At 29.9% G+C, this 18,751-nt stretch overlaps 1 protein-coding gene across 1 annotated transcript in view; it reads right to left on the reverse strand.

The window, feature by feature from the left end:
• Positions 1-18,751, reverse strand: part of LOC115876044 (small G protein signaling modulator 1-like) — a 118,676-nt gene that overhangs the window by 44,721 nt on the left and 55,204 nt on the right. The window contains exon 5 of the mRNA XM_030891717.1: positions 18,461-18,705. Within this exon, the coding sequence (XP_030747577.1) occupies positions 18,461-18,705 (245 nt within the window). The remainder of the gene's footprint in view (positions 1-18,460; positions 18,706-18,751) is intronic.

An 18,751-nucleotide genomic window follows, 5' to 3' on the forward strand; every position in this document is an offset into this window, starting at 1 on the left:
TGAACAGTTAAAAATTTCTATGGAACTTCCTATGTATCCAACGCCGATGCACCACCTGGTATATGTCTATTAATACACCAATTAGGTATTATAAACAGGAATTGTGATTTCTTTTTAAAGTATGAAAATTCAAATAAGATTTGATCCTATATTTGTTACCAATTAAACTGTTAGTTACGTAATCGAGGGCGCGAATTTTAAATTCATTAAACAAAATACGAGTAGCGGAAAAGGGGGCCAAAAAACCCTACATATATGCTTATTCTCTGCATTAAGTTCATCAGACCGAAGGGAACCATTCGACGACCGGTTTCGGAAATTTTCTCCATCATCAGGCCGACTTTGCTGTAACCCTCGATCTAACCAACGAAAAGCAGAGAATAAGAATAGCATTTGAGTACAAAACGTACTACTACGGCGAGAGTGCTAGACGCTCTACGCCATCTAGCGGCAGCTGTGACAATCACAGATCGTACCGCCAAAATTAAAACCAGCGGCCTACTGGACAAACATGCTTGCTTCGTCCACATTACCGTAGATGGAGCTAAGAAGGCTTAGGTAAGGTATATATAAATAAACAAAATACGAGGAGCGGAAAAACGGGCCAAAAAACCCCACATATATGCTTATTCTCTTAAGTTCAGATTTCATCAGACCGAAGGGAACAGCCATTCGACGACCGGTTTCGGAGATTTTTCTCCATCGTCAGGCCGACTTTGCTGTAACCCTCGAGATGACCAACGAAAAGCAGAGAATAGCATTTGATGACGTGGATGAAGCAAGCATGTTTAAATTCATTGATGCCAACCATGAACATATTCGTCGCCGGGCTGACTAACTGGGATTTAAATTCCCCCTGGGGATTCAGGTGGTAGCTCTGCTGTAAAAAATGTCAAGTTACCACATTTATTTATTTATTTCCTTACATTGTCATTCGTTTTGCCTCTTTAGTTATTATGATTTTTTGGTTTAAATTAATTGTGTTGTGATATTTTAAGGTTAAAATTTTTTACAAGCAGACCTTGCAGTCGAACATTGTTGTTTTTAAAACCTCTTTTAGTTCGAAGTGTACAAGATAGCTTAATAGCCACTGTAAAAAAACTCATCGCAACCCCAGTAAGTAGAATATTTTTAATAGGAAAACGGTAGTAATGACCCTTTATATCCCTTAAGTGCTATTAAACAGGTGAGTTTTGGTATTGTAAATAAAAACTGTTTATAAATTTAAGATTAATGTATTTTTGTTTTATATATATATATATATATATATATATATATATATATATATATATATATATATATATATATATATATATATATATATATATATATATATATATATATATATATATATATATATATATATATATATATATATATATATATATATATATATATATATATATATATATATATATATATATATATATATATATAGTAAAAAAATGAAAATTGAATATCGACCGTACTGTTTTAAAGGATTGTTTGGATTATTTTCAGGTTGGCGGTCAGTGACTCAAAAACTTATTTGTTTATGTCTCAATATTTCGTAAATCTTTATTTACTTCATCAGGAGATATAAAAACTAAAAGTCAGTCGTATCTTACAATATACACATTCATTACACCAATAATATACTTTCGGTTATAAAATTTGACGGACAAAACAGACCTACACTGCATGGTGTTTAAGTTGTTACAATGAAACTGAAGCCAGTTTCAAATATATATATATATATAGTAAATATAAAATTTGACGGACAAAACTAGACCTACACTGCATGGTGTTTATTGTTACAATGAAACTGAAGCCAGTTTATATATACCAGTATATATATATATATATATATATATATATATATATATATATATATATATATATATATATATATATATATATATATATATATATATATATATATATATATATATATATATATATATATATATATATATATATATATATATATATATATATATATATATATATATATATATATATATTTTTTTTTTGGGGGGAAAAATCTGCAAACCGAGACCGTAAGTGGTACTGTCGGGGTGGTTGAGGTACCTTACCGACTAAAAAACCTCCACAAACCGCTTTGAGTATCTCCCCAAGGAACTACCTTTCGGCATTACTTCTGGGGGAGGCAGTTTTATTGTGATGTTACAGGTAATTGAGCACTTCAGTCAAAGTTGGACACTAGCGAGTGTGGTAAGTACAAAGCAGTACTAGAGCAGTATGGTAAGTACACTCAAATTATTCTTCTTTTTTTTTACTTTCCAAACCTTTTGGCTTCGTTTTCCTTTGCAGATATCAGCGCCTCCATATATTCCCGGACTGCTTTCCAGTTCTCATTTGACTTAAGCATCGTTGGAACCAAGTTAGTGTAAGTTAGTTTCTCTGTATTTAGACTCTCCATTAATTTATTTCTTTCATAGGTCCACCTTTTGCATTCCAGGATTGTGTGCTCTGCTGTGTCGTTATCGTGGTCACCGTAGATGCATTTTGGACTATCGGTAAGTTTCATTTTATATAAGTAATTCTTGAAGCATCCGTGTCCTGATAAACATTGTGTCATAGCGTAGGTAACTTCTCCTGGCTCCGGTCTATCCAGTTTCTTATATGTGGTATAAGTTGTCTTGTCCACTGCGCTTTCCCGTCTACATTGTATTTCCATCTGTCGCTCCATGTGTTCAGTATTTTTTCCCGGTTATACTCTCGCTATCTATTCGGACACGCCTTTCTCTGCATCCTCTCTTGTATTAGAAGATCTATCGGTATCATGCAACTAATTACTTCTGCCGCATCTGCTGATATAGTGCGGTACCCTCGACATATTTGCAGCGCCAATCGCCTTTGAACTGCCCTCAACCATTCCCTATTCTTCTTCACTTCAACGGCCCTTCCCCAGACCTCGGAAGCATACAGAATGGTAGACGTCTGAACGGCGGCCAACGTTCTGCGCTTGGTTTCCCCCATAATGGACCAGTTCGGCATAAGTTTTGTTAGCAGTATACATTGCCTCTCTGCCTTCGCTGCAACCGTGCGTATGTGCTGAGTAAAGTTACCTCCAGCCTGAAACGTTACTCCAAGGTATTTTACTGTGCTTTTAAGCACAATGACTTTGTCCTTTACTAAAATGCCTCGGCCTGACAATTTGCGGCCTCCTACGAGTGCAACACATTCTGTTTTTTGAGGGGCAATTTCCAATCCTACCTCCTCCATCCAGGAACATACCTGGGACGTTGCCTGTTCTGCTATCGCAGTTATTTCCTCCGCGCTTCTAGTCCTAATAATTAAAGCAATGCCATCAGCGTAGGCCAGTACTTCAGTTCCATAGGGGAATTGAAGCCTGAGAAGTCCGTCATAGAGAATATTCCAGAGAAGTACCTAGTATGGATCCCTGGGGCACGCCTTTTGTCATTTCCATGGCGCAGTCTGCCACCAGAATCGATCGATCCCTTAAATAACTCTTGATGCCTTCAATTAAATACTGACTAACATTCCAATATGACGTGGGTTCATTTATTTTTACTTTCCAGGATGCTGTGTTGAAAGCATTTTTAACATCTAATGTTATAAGCAGCATCATGTATATATATATATATATATATATATATATATATATATATATATATATATATATGTATATATATTTGAGAAGCTCATATCAAAGCGGATCATATGATTTATAAATATACAGGGTGTTCCATTTGAAAAAACATAACTTTAGTTCATATTTTCAAAAATATTTTTTTCGTAGAAAAACAGACTACGCCACTGTATTCTACGTAAAAAGTTCTACAAGAATCAGTTTTCACCTTTTCGATATCATTCATAATAACGGAGATACGGGGGCGGTCCCAAATTGCAAAATATTCGATAAGACCCTGTAGCTCAGAAACGAAAAGGGTTATAAAAATTTTGTTGACAGCATCTTCCATTTGACAAAAAAGTGGCACAGGTTTGTAGAAACCGCACCCTTCTATCTTCACGAATAACGGAGATACCGTATGATTTCAACCAAAATGGGACACCCTGTACAAGCTTCCATTTGAAAGAGCGTTAAAACATTATATTTCGTTTTGATTGGCCCTGTAAATACCTAACAATTTAGCCTATACAGGGTGCTACAAATTTGAGGTACGAGCATTGGTATCTCGGAAACCGTAATAGATACGAACATGGTTAAATTGGGGCAAATTTTATTTTTTCTTGTCGTTACTTTTACGAAAATCAAAAAACTAATATTGCATATTCTCATAGCCACTTTATAAGGGCTATCTGATAGTATTTTAAGATTTTCAAATTAGCTGATAATTTGTGAGATACAGAGGCCAATTTAATTTTTTTAAATACGGACCTGCATTTTTTATTTCAAATTTTGAAAGAACTCGGTCTCCTGAGTACAATGATATGCCACATTTAATTTTTTTTTGTTTCGGACATTTGAACACAATTTGTTTAAACTAATATCAAGTCCGGCTCTGTTTTTTTTTTTAAATATTTAATCTATTCATTGTTACAATATTGATATGTTTTCAAACTTGACAATGACGTAGGGTAAAACATTGAATATTGAAAATCAAATGCAATAAAATAATTACTTCACGTCATTTGTAAAAGTGAAATCAATACATCTCAAAATTTACAACAAAGAGTATACAAAATGCTTTAGGAAGTATAAGAAGAAAATTCAAAGAGCTATAAATAAAATTGAACGAAAAATAAATTTGTGCAATAGGGAGGGTGGTAACTCTTTCGAACATGTAGAGCATTAGAAACTAATTTGTAGAAGTGTATTTATTTATAATAACTACGATGATTATTACGCATATTATTAGATCGCACACTGAGATTTCAAATTCACAATAAAAAAATTAAAAATAATATCTTTAAATTGCTGACCTGGTTAAAATTTATTTGAATCTTCCAATTGGCTCGATTTTTCTCATTCAATGTTTATTAGTGTTGATTAATATTGTTGCGATGAATATAATCAGATTAAATAATTAAAAAAAAACAGAGTCGGACTTGAAAATATTTTAAATAATAATTAAATAGTTTTTTTGTTGTTAAAGTACCCAATACACAAAAAGTATAAAGTGTTGCATAACATTGTACTCAGGAGACCGAGTTTTTTCAAAGCCAGAAATAAAAAATGCAGGTCCGTATTTAAAAAAATTAAGTTGACCTCTTTATCTGATAAATTAATCAGCTAATTTGAAAATCTAAAAATACTATCAGATAGCTCTAATAAAGTGGCTATGAGAATGTGCAATTAGTTTTTTGATTTTCTTAAAAGTAACGACAGGAAAAAATAAAATTGATTTTCAAAAAAATCCGTTTTTCCAAAAAACTCAGCAATCCTTGAAATTTTTAAAACTTTGATGGCATCTTGGTGAACATCCCAAAGTGCAACTTTGCCCCAATTTAACCATGTTCGTTTCTATTACGGTTACCGAGATACCAATGCTCGTACCTCGAATTTGTAGCACCCTGTATAGTACAATATGGTAAAAAAAACGGCGTCAACGATGGCTATAAAATAAAGATCGCTGGCATTTTATATGTAAAATTATTTGGGGAATCGATGTTCATTTCCAAGCCAACTAGACACCGTTTTTTCGACCATTACGGTATTATATGCTTAGTTATGAAGAAAACACTTATAAAAATACCTCCTTAGTTAAAACCCTCAATAATTAACGATGAACCGAGCACTAATTGCAAAGAATGTAATATAAAAATGTAATATAAATTATTACCAATAATACTTCAAAAAAACCTTGGTGGAGATAATGACATTGTTTTATATTTGGAATATTAGAATATTATATTTTCAAAAATTAATAATATCGAATACACATCAGCATCACAAATGACGAATAACAAATAAATAATAATAAACAATCGTTTTAATTAAAAGCAACTGTTTAACATAGCTGTTGATTTACACTAACGTTGGATAAAACTACACAGTACCTATTATACGATAGTTTTAATTAAAAGCAACGCTGTTAATACTTCGTCGAATAAACAAAGTTACTAGAATGTTCCCCATTTTCTGGGTGTCAACGTACTGAAATGGGGAAATATATGGAAAGCAGCGCATCGCAAAAGTCATGACCGATAAACAAGAACTGCGATTGAAACAAACTTGAACGTGGAGTTTTGGTACGTTGCTGATAAAGTAAATTACTAACGACATTGGCCTCCTTTTTATAATAAAAATCTATTAGTTATAGTTTTATTTTAGTTATCTGTACACATTGCATTGAACAAAATGACTAAAATAAGGAGTATATCAACTAAAATACTACAAGTTCACGTTCAAGATTTTTTCATGGTTTAGAATAATTTCATAAGGTGGTGGAAAATATTGGCTCTCCTGTTGATTTTACAGCCAAGCCGTAAATAGGTTTTTATTTGAAAAGATACTTAAAGAAACACAATTTCTCTCCTCCCCCAGTATATTTGCACTCTTTAAGGACAATAGAATGTGAGTATATAAACATTTTCTCATATAATCCAAAAATAGCCGAAAACCGTATATGCAACTGTTACTGTTTGCGTATGCTGAGTGCTGAGTAAAAATTTGAACAATTTTGGACAAGCTAATTTGAACTATTTTAAGCAAAACTACATACAGGGTCGCTTTTATGTATGGAAACGATCAATTATTAGGTAAAATATAGGAGGTACCGCAAAAAGTTAAATATAAAAGTTATAGGATTTTTAAATATCTATCGGCAAGTAATAAATTTAAGTATACAGGGTCGGTCATAAAGTTGTGTCACATCAAACTTTATTTTTTTTTAATGAAACCCCTTGTATATTATTGTATATTTCAATTCTTCCTTCAATTTTAACAATCGTAATACACAATGTACATAAATTGAAATGTTAAATTAAAATTTTGTAATTTCCAGTTCTCTTTTTTCTTCTTTTAACTCTCATTTTATACATCTATAAATGCTAACTTGAGTACTAATGTCAAATATTATTAACTATCACAGTTTCGGCAAAATGACATAGGTTAATGAAACTGAACATATCGAAATTAATTAAATCAAATTGTTTAAGTGATATTTTCAAAAGTCAATAACTCGGAAACGGTTGGTATGAGGTACAGTGTGCGTATTTCGATTTTTGCTTAGAATTGAAGGAAGAACCGAAATATGCTATAATATACAGGAGGTTCCATTTAAAAAAATTAAACTTTGATGTGCCACGACTTTATGACCGACTCTGTATACTTGAATTTATTATCCGCTAATAGATATTTATAAACCCCATAACTTTTGTATTTAACTTTTTGCGGTACCTGCTATATTTTACCTAATAATCGACCATTTCCATACATAAAAGCGACCCTGTACATATTTTTACATTAGACCTGTACAGGTAACATTGCAATGTCAGACAAATACCAACATATCTTAAGTTGTCATCCTATGATTTTGTCAATGTCAAATTGTATTTCCTTAAACGCTTAGGTTTTAAAGTACAAAAATGTATTTTGTAACAGTATTTACTAGACAGCACAACAAATTGTATTTAACCAACATTTAACATTAAGCTCATTTGACTGACAATTTAATGTATGTTGACAGTTGCCTAGTTTCGGATTGGTACCTGTTTAGTTTGAATTTATAAATAGATGCGCGGATTTTTTTTAAATTGCTTAAAATCCTCTTGTTCAAAACTCTTCAAATTTGGTCAGTGCATTCAACATACGCAGTCCTTTAAAAGAACTGTTTATGATTTGGCTGTAAATGCATTAGAGTATCAATATTCAAACAGGTAAAAATTTCCATGGAACTTCCTATGTTTTCAACGTCGATACACCACCTGATATATGTCTATTAATACACCAATTATAATATCAACCAACAGGAATTGTCATTTCTTTTTAATGTATGAGATTTTAAATAGGATTTAATCCTATATTTGATACCAATTAAACTTTTAGTTACGTAATCGAGGGCGCGATTTTTAAATTCATTGTTGCCAACCATGAACATATTCGTCGCCGGGCTGACTAACTTGAATTTAAATTTCCTCCTGGGGGTTCAGGTGGTTAAAACATGTCAAGTTGCCACATTTATTTATTTATTTCCTGACATTGTCATTCGTTTTGACACTTTAGTTATTACGAGTTTTTGATTTAAATTAATTGTGTTATGATATTTTAAGCTTAAAAATTTTTACTAGCAGACCTGGCAGTCGAACATTGTTGTTTTTAAAACCTCTGTTAGTGCGAAGTGTACAAGATAGCTTAATAGCCATTGTAAAAAACTCATCGCAACCCCAGTAGAATATTTTTAACGGGAAAGCGGTAGTAATGTATCCCTTAAGTGCTATTAAGGAGGTGAGTTTTGGTATTGTAAATAATATCTGTTTATATATTTAAGATTAATTTATCTTTGTTTCCTAAAATATTTTGATTAAAAGAAAATATGTAACAGTGAGCAACGCTGTGCTTGTCAAGCTTAATCACGTGACTAAAAGTTTATTTGGTATAATATTTACATTTATTTATTTTCTTTATTCCCTACAAGTGACAGATCCTAAATGTTACATACTTATACTAAAAATACATGGTACAAAGAAAACAAGGTATGATCGATAGCGGCTCTAATTTCGTTCAGTTCGCGCATACCACCTGTGACGTCATCAGGAAAATAAGAAATAAAAGCCACGGAATAAATAAAAAATAAAGAAAGTTGACAGGAGATCTGCATTTTTGTATTTTTAGGGTTATGGTTAAGAATTGTTTATTTTTAAGACTTTTTAGTTCGTTTAATTTAATAATTACCTACTAAAACCAGCAGTTCCAAAAATATATTTAAAAATAAAAGACAAAAATCCAAAATATTAATTATCTACTAACATGGATTTGGACGATAATAGGTAAGAATACTAAATTTATTTTTATTTTCGGTATAAAATTGTTTATTAGGTTTTTAGTTTGCGATGTTTATGGTAAATAATTTTCATGTTCATTGTCTCTGAATTCACATAAGGACAGAGATGAGGATATCTATGGAAAAGTAACTACAAGAGGAATTGTTATCATTTAAAAAATGTTGAGAAGTTGATTGTTTCCCATCGAAAAGTAGTAGAAAATGCAAATGCAGATGAATGCATTGTAATTGTAATAGAAGTAATTCCAAAGGTGAAGTTTATTATAATTAGTAACCTGTGCTTCTTTTTATATGTAGATGTTTCAGGTTTTGGGAATAAATCGGTTAAACGAAACCCAAAATTTAGAGGAAGTATTGCATACCTAGAATAGGTATGCCCATCAGGGATTACAGCTCATATTTCCTTTAATGGTAGGCAATTATTCAACACAAATTAACTTTTTAATTTTATATTAAATAGTTTACAATATGGTATATTACTGTAAAAATATATTACTTTTAGGTACAATTAGGGCCCGATACATTTCAAAAAGTAGAATATTATTTTATAATAAATGAGGTATTGTACCAACAATCAATTTATATATTAATACCGGATATTAAAAAATAACAGAATAAATTGTTCTTTTTTTATACTACAAAAATAAACTATAGACAACAGTATTTAAAAAATTAAATAAAAAAGTTTTACCCCGGCCGAGATTCGAACTCCGGTCTCTCGCTTCCTAGCCTGACTCTTCACGTACTTAGCGATAGCGATAGTTCAATGACGGTATATAAACAAAAAGACAGGTTCATTACAATATTTTGACAATTTGAATTGGCGCGCGGAGGGTGTTGACCAATAGCGCCTGTTATCACCTGTGACGTAGGGACCAACCTACGCAATATCATACCTTGTTTTCTTTGTACCATGCTAAAAATAACAGCTTTCTACCTTAACTTTTTTAGGCTTACCCCTATTAAAAATTTTACTGATTTTTTTTTCATTTTTTAATGCTAAAATTAGAATTCATATTGTGAAGTTTTTAATGTCATCTTCTCACGTTTTTTTATATATAGAGGTAACAAAAGTTATTTTTAAATTGAATAAAAAAGAAATAAGTATACGTATATAGCAATTAAAAATGATTGAAATAGATCGTCCTCAAAATCGTCTAACAATGGTTAGAAATTTATTTTTAAATTGAATAAATAATAAATATATGGAACTATCCACCATGATAGAAATGATAATCCTCGGACCATGGTTTGAAGACTTTTATTGGTACCATAGACTTAAAATAAATTTATTTCTAAGTCTGTGATTGATACCGATGTAAAAACAAAGTGTCGAACTACAAATTGTAGCAAAGTATGTTAATTGACTGGCGTCAGTATTTTTAGGTTTTCTTTTACCTTTTGTAAATTTACAAATTTTAACTTTAATATTTTTGAAAATACACATATTTTACCACTTGAGAAATTACAATTTTTCAATACAACTATACAGGATGAGTCTTAAATAAGTATAATATTTTCAGGTTTGGTAGATCTAGTTTTGTGTTATTTGCCGCTGCTTTTTAATTTCAATTTTAATAATACCATAGTAGTAGCTTTACTCCTTGTCAAATCCTTTGTTCTTTTTCTGCCACTTTATATGACCTTGTTCTCGCGTCCCGTGACCACTGACGTAGCTGTATAGACGTGGTCTATCACTAGGCAAAGTATAGTCGTGGCACTCATCATAGTTTACAGAGATGTATTTAGGAAAATATGAATTCACAATAAAATAAAATAAAAAAATTGATCATCGAGTAAAAATTTGCTTGAAAACAGAATATTTTCACATTTCGTGTAAGTAACAATTCTTCTGTATCTGAAAATCTTCTGATGGGAAGAAATGCGGAAAAAATATATAATGACATATTTTTATATGATTATCTATTTCAAATATTTTCTACACTCTTTTTTTTAATTTAAAACAAGTTTAATTTTAACATTAATGTGTTTGTTTTGTAGTAATATATTGGTTAGGTGATTTTCATGGTTTCATGATTTCATTTCATGGATAACTAATACATTGAACAACACATTGTACTAAATAATAAAATAACATATTTAAACTTCAATAATTGCTAATAAACATTACAAAAATTTTAAAAGTGAAAAGAAGCAAGAACAATGAGTAATAGCATCACTACTTTCTCACGTAATAAAAGAATAATTTTTTTAGTTATTGTTACCGTCTCCCAAAGGTACCGAAAGAACCGAGAATTAATAATTTCAAGTCCCGGTTCTTTGATATCTCAAAAGAACCGGAATTTTCCGGTTCTAAACCCTAGTTACCATATTGTAAAGAAATATGTTTTTTAACTAAAAACCAAAAAAATTTCCAGATTTCTTTCAAAAAAAATTGCGCAGAAAAATCCTCATATTTCTGGGGTCAAAATATACTACCCCTAAGAATATTTGCACTTATTTAAGACTCACCCTGTATAGGGCGATTCACGGTTCTGGTACGTTATAGCGCTTCCGGAACCGGAGCTGTTTTTCAGTAAATTCGGTACCATGCCTCTAAAGAACCGGGATTTCCAGGTTTTTTTTTGGTACTAGCAATTTTTGTTCAATGATGGTGCGGTTCGTAAAACAGAAAGCAAGGGATGGTTGTCAAAAGTAAAATCGATAAAAATTGAGGTTTAAGTGAAAATAATATCAAGTTATTAAGTAGTAAACATGATCACAAATGACTCTCAAAAAAAACTCAAAGCACAATTTTTTGAATTATTACTACACCCAATAAGAGCACACAGTAAGGCACTCATTTTTTGTCAATCCGTCTCTGTGCTGGGACGCAACGCTCAAACCTTGCAGGTCGACGGACGAAACTCAACTGAAACGCTCTGCAATCTGCCGATATTCGACAGATTGTAAAAACTGGCAGAAAATATTTGAGAGTGCAATTACCCTTTTCCTTCTACTATTAGATAATTAATTATTATTTATTAATTCTATTTATTTATATGATAATACCACAATATACATAACAGACAGAGTTGAGTTAGAAATGAAGGTCGCTGTCATCTTTTATGTAAAATTATCCAGAGAATGTCATCGATTGCTATTTCTAGTTTAAACTAAACACCATCATACGGTATTCTTATAGACAAGGATTGGGTTGGGACCAGGAGTAGAAGAGGAAAGGTAAACTAGCTAGCTGAACAGAAAAAATACACTAAAACTAAGAAATGAAAATGGATAGAAAATAGAAAAGTTTAATAGAGTGGCTTAGAGTTACAAAAATATTTACATAAAAACAAGTTGAAGGCTTACTTTGAAGAAACTGCGTCTCATTTAAATTTTCGTAACAGTTCTAGTTTCAAGACGTTATTTTCTTTATAAGTAACTTCAGTTCAGTTAAAAAAAATAACATTTTTTTAAATTAAGATATTCAGAAACCACATTATTTTATTTTTTCCATAGCAACTGTTAAAATTGATAATTATAATATCTAATATATCTAATAAAGCCTTAATATCTATCAAAAATAGTAGATAAAATAGTACTTTAACCGCAAGGGTACATTAAATAATACTTTAACAGCGAGGATAGGTTAAACACTTTATTTCTTCTCGCAGGTTTTTAATTGCTTGCATTTTTGAAAATTTTTGTATTCCTTTTCATAAGTTATTCGGGATTTAAATGGAAGTAGTTTAGATATGGCGTTTATCGCCTCAGCCTGAATATCTGTTGGTAATTTACTTATTTCGTTTTGTGCCATTTCTGGCTCCAATTCAATCAGCAATCGACACGAAAGAGAATTAAAAAATATTGACTCAAAACTGACAACTAAAAAGACAGCTTTATTTATTTGTCAAATTACATAGAAACCAACGCCATCCCAGCACAATATTTTTTCTACTCGTAAGAAATTCCTTGAAATAATACTTTCTGAATATTCAAAACGTAAAAAATATTGATTACCAAAATAAAATATTGTTAAAATACCATTTTATCGTCTTGTATTATAAAAAATAACTCTTAATTTGTTAACTTTTAATAAATTAATAAACCACAAAAACTGAACTTTAGCCACTGCAAATATTGATTAATGTTTACTAAATATGAAAAAATTAAAACAGTTAGTTACTCACAGTCCTATTAGCCGTTTATGAAGAATAATTTAAGATGCAAAATCTGAAATTTTAGTAGCTTTTTGAAAAGAATATGAGCCAACTACGGAACTCTCTGAACTTCTAATATTCAATTAGCTCGTGAGTGACGGTCAATATTTCATTGAATTTTATACATGAAATGACAGCGAGACTCATTTCAAAGCTTAAAGCAAAAATAACAATTTATCCTCTTAGAAGGATGTGACCGGTCGCAGTGATTTTTTTATAAACAAATTTGCATTTGACATAATCAATTTTTTAATTTATTACTAGTACGTTTACAACATGGTCGATCATAGCCTACTAAGATGAAATGTTATACAGGGTGGCGCCTCTCATACGCCGCGGGGGCTCCAAGGAGAACGACAGTTTGTATTGAAATAAAATTTTGTGAGCATATGTAGGTTAATTTAGAACATTTTTTTTTAAATATAGACAGTTCTACATGGTGTCCACAAAAAAAGTTACACATCAAAGATGTGTTTTTTTGTAACGGAATACCCTAACATTAATTGATTTTCGGATTCTAGAAGAAAAATAAAGGTGATTTTATTAGAGAAGTATATGTCTAAAATGTAAGGTTTTTGACATATTTATCATTTTCTAAAAATGAAGAACAAATTTTAAATTTCAATAAAAGCCACCTAAATTGGAATTTGTCCGGTATAAACTAGTATGTAGTTAAAATAACTATTGTATTTTAAATTAAGTTAAAACTTGACCCAAAAAGTTATACAGGGTGAGAAAAAATTAATATTGAACATTAGTTACATTTAAAAGCAAGTTACTCTTTTATTTTAAATGGAACAACCAGTATATTATTCCGACATTCAATGTGAAATTCATGTCTCTTCAAAATACTATTAAGATTGATTTTCATATATTAAGGTTGATTTTCATATATATTTTTATTTTTGTGATTTTGCATCAGTAGATATTTATTATTTGATAAAATCTAGGCGGCCGGTGTTAATTTCACAAAAATGTTTGTTAATTGCACAAAAAATAAAGAATGTAGAATAAAATATTGAACGGTAATAAAAAGGTAAACTTTAAAACATATTGTAATTGTTACAGAATTAAAACTAGATATAAATGTATAATTATGTGACAAAAATTAGCTAGATGAAATTATATACTCAAAATACTTCCTTTAATGTTCACTGCATAAAATGATTCTCTTCATTTTTAGAAAATGTTAAATATGTCAAAAACCTTACATTTTAGTCATATACTTATCTAATAAAACTCACCTTTATTTTTTCCTAGAATCCGAAAATCAATTAAATCATAGGGTGTTCAATTACAAAAAACCCAACTTTGATGTGCAACTGTTTTTGGGGACACCCTGTAGAACTCCCTATATTTTAAAAAAATGCTCTAAATTAACCTACATATGCTTACAAAATTTCATTTCAATTCAAAATGTCGTTCTCCTTGGAGCCTCCGCGGCGTATGAGAGGCGCCACCCTGTATTTACTCGCAACTGGTAAAAATATAAACAAAAAAACACCTATATAACGTTTAAAATAAATGCACGAAAAACAATAAAAACAGCATATACAAATTTCCGATAGAAACACAAATATATTTTCAGAGCGTATTGATTGGATGATACTAAAATATTGAAAACAAAGCAAATGCATGGACATGATTTTGTAATTTGAGGGTGATATTGACGTCAATTTTATATTTATCTTTTTATTTATATTTAACTTACGAGCTAAAATATTCATAAAATGACACTGAGGATTTAGTATGTGTTTTTGAAATAAACATAGTTAAAAATGTATTGTTCTTCAACAAAAAAATTCGAAATAATGGATAGATTAGCTTATTGTTAGACTAGATATATGATCATTTCATTCTGAAATAAATATAAATAATACATGTATATTAATATATCATATAAGTAGGATAATATGTAAAACACTTTTTTTTTCAAATGTCACAAAAGTATTAATTTTTACCACGTGATTGACAATATAAAAAGTTATTTTTAAAGCATAGGCATAAAAGTAAAGCACTTTTACGCCTAAGCACAAAACTACGAAGATATATTATTAAACTGACATAAAGTGTAGACACGAGTAAACAACGAGCGTATAACGATAAGTAAAAAATATTATAGTTGTATTTTTTTAAATGAAACACCTTGTATATTATTCTATTTTTAGATTCTACGGTTGAAATAAAGGTAAATTTGTTTAAGGTTTATCACACTTAAACCTTACCGTTTTTGAAATATTTTCAATTTTATGAAATTGCAGTAAAAAAATTAAGGCTTTATTTCTCCAAGGGTATCAAAGTTTTTAATACTAAATATTTACTGAAGATTATTTATTGATCAGATATTGTGTTGCAATAATAAAAATTTTACTACCTTAGGCTTATTATCAACTAAAAACGATGCAATTGATTGTAGTAAATTCAATTTTTTTGTAGTACTAATAATTAGCCAGAAAAAGTAAACAATTGTGCGCAATGTAATAAAGAATAAAAATATTGTTTTAACAAATGTCTAAAATCTTCAAAATCGTTTGTAGTTTTATGTAGTAGCAAAAAACTCAACGAAAGTTTCTTGAAATTAGAGAATTATAGTAAAATTTGGAAATTAACATAGTTTGACTTATATGTTTATATAGTTTTGACTAATATTGTTTTAACAAATGTCTAAAATCTTCAAAATCGTTTGTAGTTTTATGTAGTAGCAAAAAACTCAACGAAAGTTTCTTGAAATTAGAGAATTATAGTAAAATTTGGAAATTAACATAGTTTGACTATATATGTCTTTAGTTGTATACAAACTACAAACGATGCAATTGATTGTAGTAAATTCAATTTTTTGTAGTACTAATAATTAGCCAGAAAAAGTAAACAATTGTGCGCAATGTAATAAATAATAAAAATATTGTTTTAACAAATGTCTAAAAATCTTCAAAATCGTTTGTAGTTTTATGTAGTAGCAAAACTCAACGAAAGTTTCTTGAAATTGGAGAATTATAGTAAAATTTGGAAATTAACATAGTTTGACATAATGCCTTTAGTTGTATACAAACTACAAACGATGCAATTGATTGTAGTAAATTCAATTTTTGTAGTACTAATAATTAGCCAGAAAAAGTAAACAATTGTGCGCAATGTAATAAAGAATAAAAATATTGTTTTAACAAATGTCTAAAAATCTTCAAAATCGTTTGTAGTTTTATGTAGTAGCAAAAAAAACACAACGAAAGTTTCTTTAAATTAGAGAATTATAGTAAAATTTGGAAATTAACATAGTTTGACATAATGTCTTTAGTTGTATATAAATTACAAACGATGCAATTGATTGTAGTAAATTCAATTTTTTTGTAGTACTAATAATCAGCCAGAAAAAAAGTAAACAATTGTGCGCAATGTAATAAAGAATAAAAATATTGTTTTAACAAATGTCTAAAATCTTCAAAATCGTTTGTAGTTTTATGTAGTAGCAAAAAAACTCAACAAAAGTTTCTTTAAATTAGAGAATTATAGTAAAATTTGGAAATTAACATAGTTTGACATAATGTCTTTAGTTGTATATCAACTACAAACGATGCAATTGATTATAGTAAATTCAATTTTTTTGTAGTACTAATAATTAGCCAGAAAAAGTAAACAATTGTGCGCAATGTAATAAAGAATAAAAATATTGTTTTAACAAATGTCTAAAAATCTTCAAAATCGTTTGTAGTTTTATGTAGTAGCAAAAAACTCAACAAAAGTTTCTTTAAATTAGAGAATTATAGTAAAATTTGGAAATTAACATAGTTTGACATAATGTCTTTAGTTGTATATAAACTACAAACGATGCAATTGATTGTAGTAAATTCAATTTTTTTGTAGTACTAATAATTAGCAAGAAAAAGTAAACAATTGTGCGCAATGTAATAAAGAATAAAAATATTGTTTTAACAAATGTCTAAAAATCTTCAAAATCGTTTGTAGTTTTATGTAGTAGCAAAAAACTCAACAAAAGTTTCTTTAAATTAAGAGAATTATAGTAAAATTTGGAAATTAACATAGTTTGACATAATGTCTTTAGTTGTATATAAACTACAAACGATGCAATTGATTGTAGTAAATTCAATTTTTTGTAGTACTAATAATTAGCAAGTAAAGTAAACAATTGTGCGCAATGTAATAAAGAATAAAAATATTGTTTTAACAAATGTCTAAAAATCTTCAAAATCGTTTGTAGTTTTTATGTAGTAGCAAAAACTCAACGAAAGTTTCTTGAAATTAGAGAATTATAGTAAAATTTGGAAATTAACATAGTTTGACATAATGTCTTTAGTTGTATACAAACTACAAACGATTTTGAAGGTTTTTAGACCTTTGTTAAAACAATATTTTTCTCTTTATTACATTGCGCACAATTGTTTACTTTTTCTGGCTAATTACTAGTACTACAAAAAATTGAATTTACTACAATCAATTGCATCGCTTTTTAGTTTGGGTACAACTAAAGACATTATGTCAAACTATGTTAATTTTCATATTTTACTATAATTCACTAATTCCAAGGATCTTTTATTGAATTTTTATGCTACTACATAAAACTACAAACGATTTGGAAGGTTTTAGACCTTTGTTAAAACAATATTTTTCTCTTTGTTACATTGCGCACAATTGCTTACTTTTTCTGGTTAATTATTAGTACTACAAAAAATTGAATTTACTACAATCAATTGCATCGTTTGTAGTTAATAATAAGCCAAAATCGAAAACTTTACTTGAAAGCGGGTTCCAACGTGACTCAGCTACTGGGCAAGTGTCTAAATCGACTCTTACTCACGAGATATCCGATCTCATCCGGCCTCAAACCGGTGTGAATGAGCAGTGTGTGTCAATAGATTTTACACTTTTGCCTTTTTTTGGACAACAGCACGATACAGAGTTTCGAACCGGCCACCCGTCCATCCACTAGTATTGCCTTACGTCGCTTAACTTCGGTGTTCTAATGGGAACCGGTGTTTCGACGTAGCTGGGCCGTTGCCTACAACTCTTTTTATACTATTTAGAACGTTTGAAACTTAAAATTATTTGCGGCGTTTGAAAAAAAAATAGCCTGTTCCCTGTTCTATTCGTGAGTGGGCAACGCTGTGCCAGTCAAGCTTGTATTTATATTTATTTTTGTTTCATACTTCTTAGTTTTTTAGTTTTTTAGTTTTTAGTTGTTAATTTTTTAAGTTAAACCGGTCCGCGTACAGAGCTCTGTCTCTCTGCGGTTTATCATGTATTTCTACATTGTAAATTAACTGGTATTAATAAATAAATAAATAAATAAATAAATAAAATAATGACCTCAATTGTAACTATTTTTAATTAAAAGGTTAGAGTAAGGCTTACCCTGGCATAGGCTCGGTTACATCATCTTTAGCTGGCATGACCAGTACGTTGTTTTTTCCGAAAAGTAGTGCAGCTCTCGAATTTTGGTGCAAACTCTCCACGTAATCTTTAGCCAAGTGCTGAGTTGTGCTTCTCGATACAAAGGTATCTTCTGAAGATGTGTTTAGCGATCTTCGAAAGTTTAATATGGGCCTTCGTACTGATGGCGGTGTAGAATGACCACTTGAAATTCGGTGCCTTTGAACCTGAAAACAAAATTACATATTTTAATTTTAGTCAATTAACACATGA

The sequence above is a fragment of the Sitophilus oryzae genome, unplaced genomic scaffold (assembly GCF_002938485.1).
Source record: "Sitophilus oryzae breed Bouriz unplaced genomic scaffold, Soryzae_2.0 scaffold_1396_pilon_pilon, whole genome shotgun sequence".
In the NCBI taxonomy this organism is placed as follows: domain Eukaryota; kingdom Metazoa; phylum Arthropoda; class Insecta; order Coleoptera; family Curculionidae; genus Sitophilus; species Sitophilus oryzae.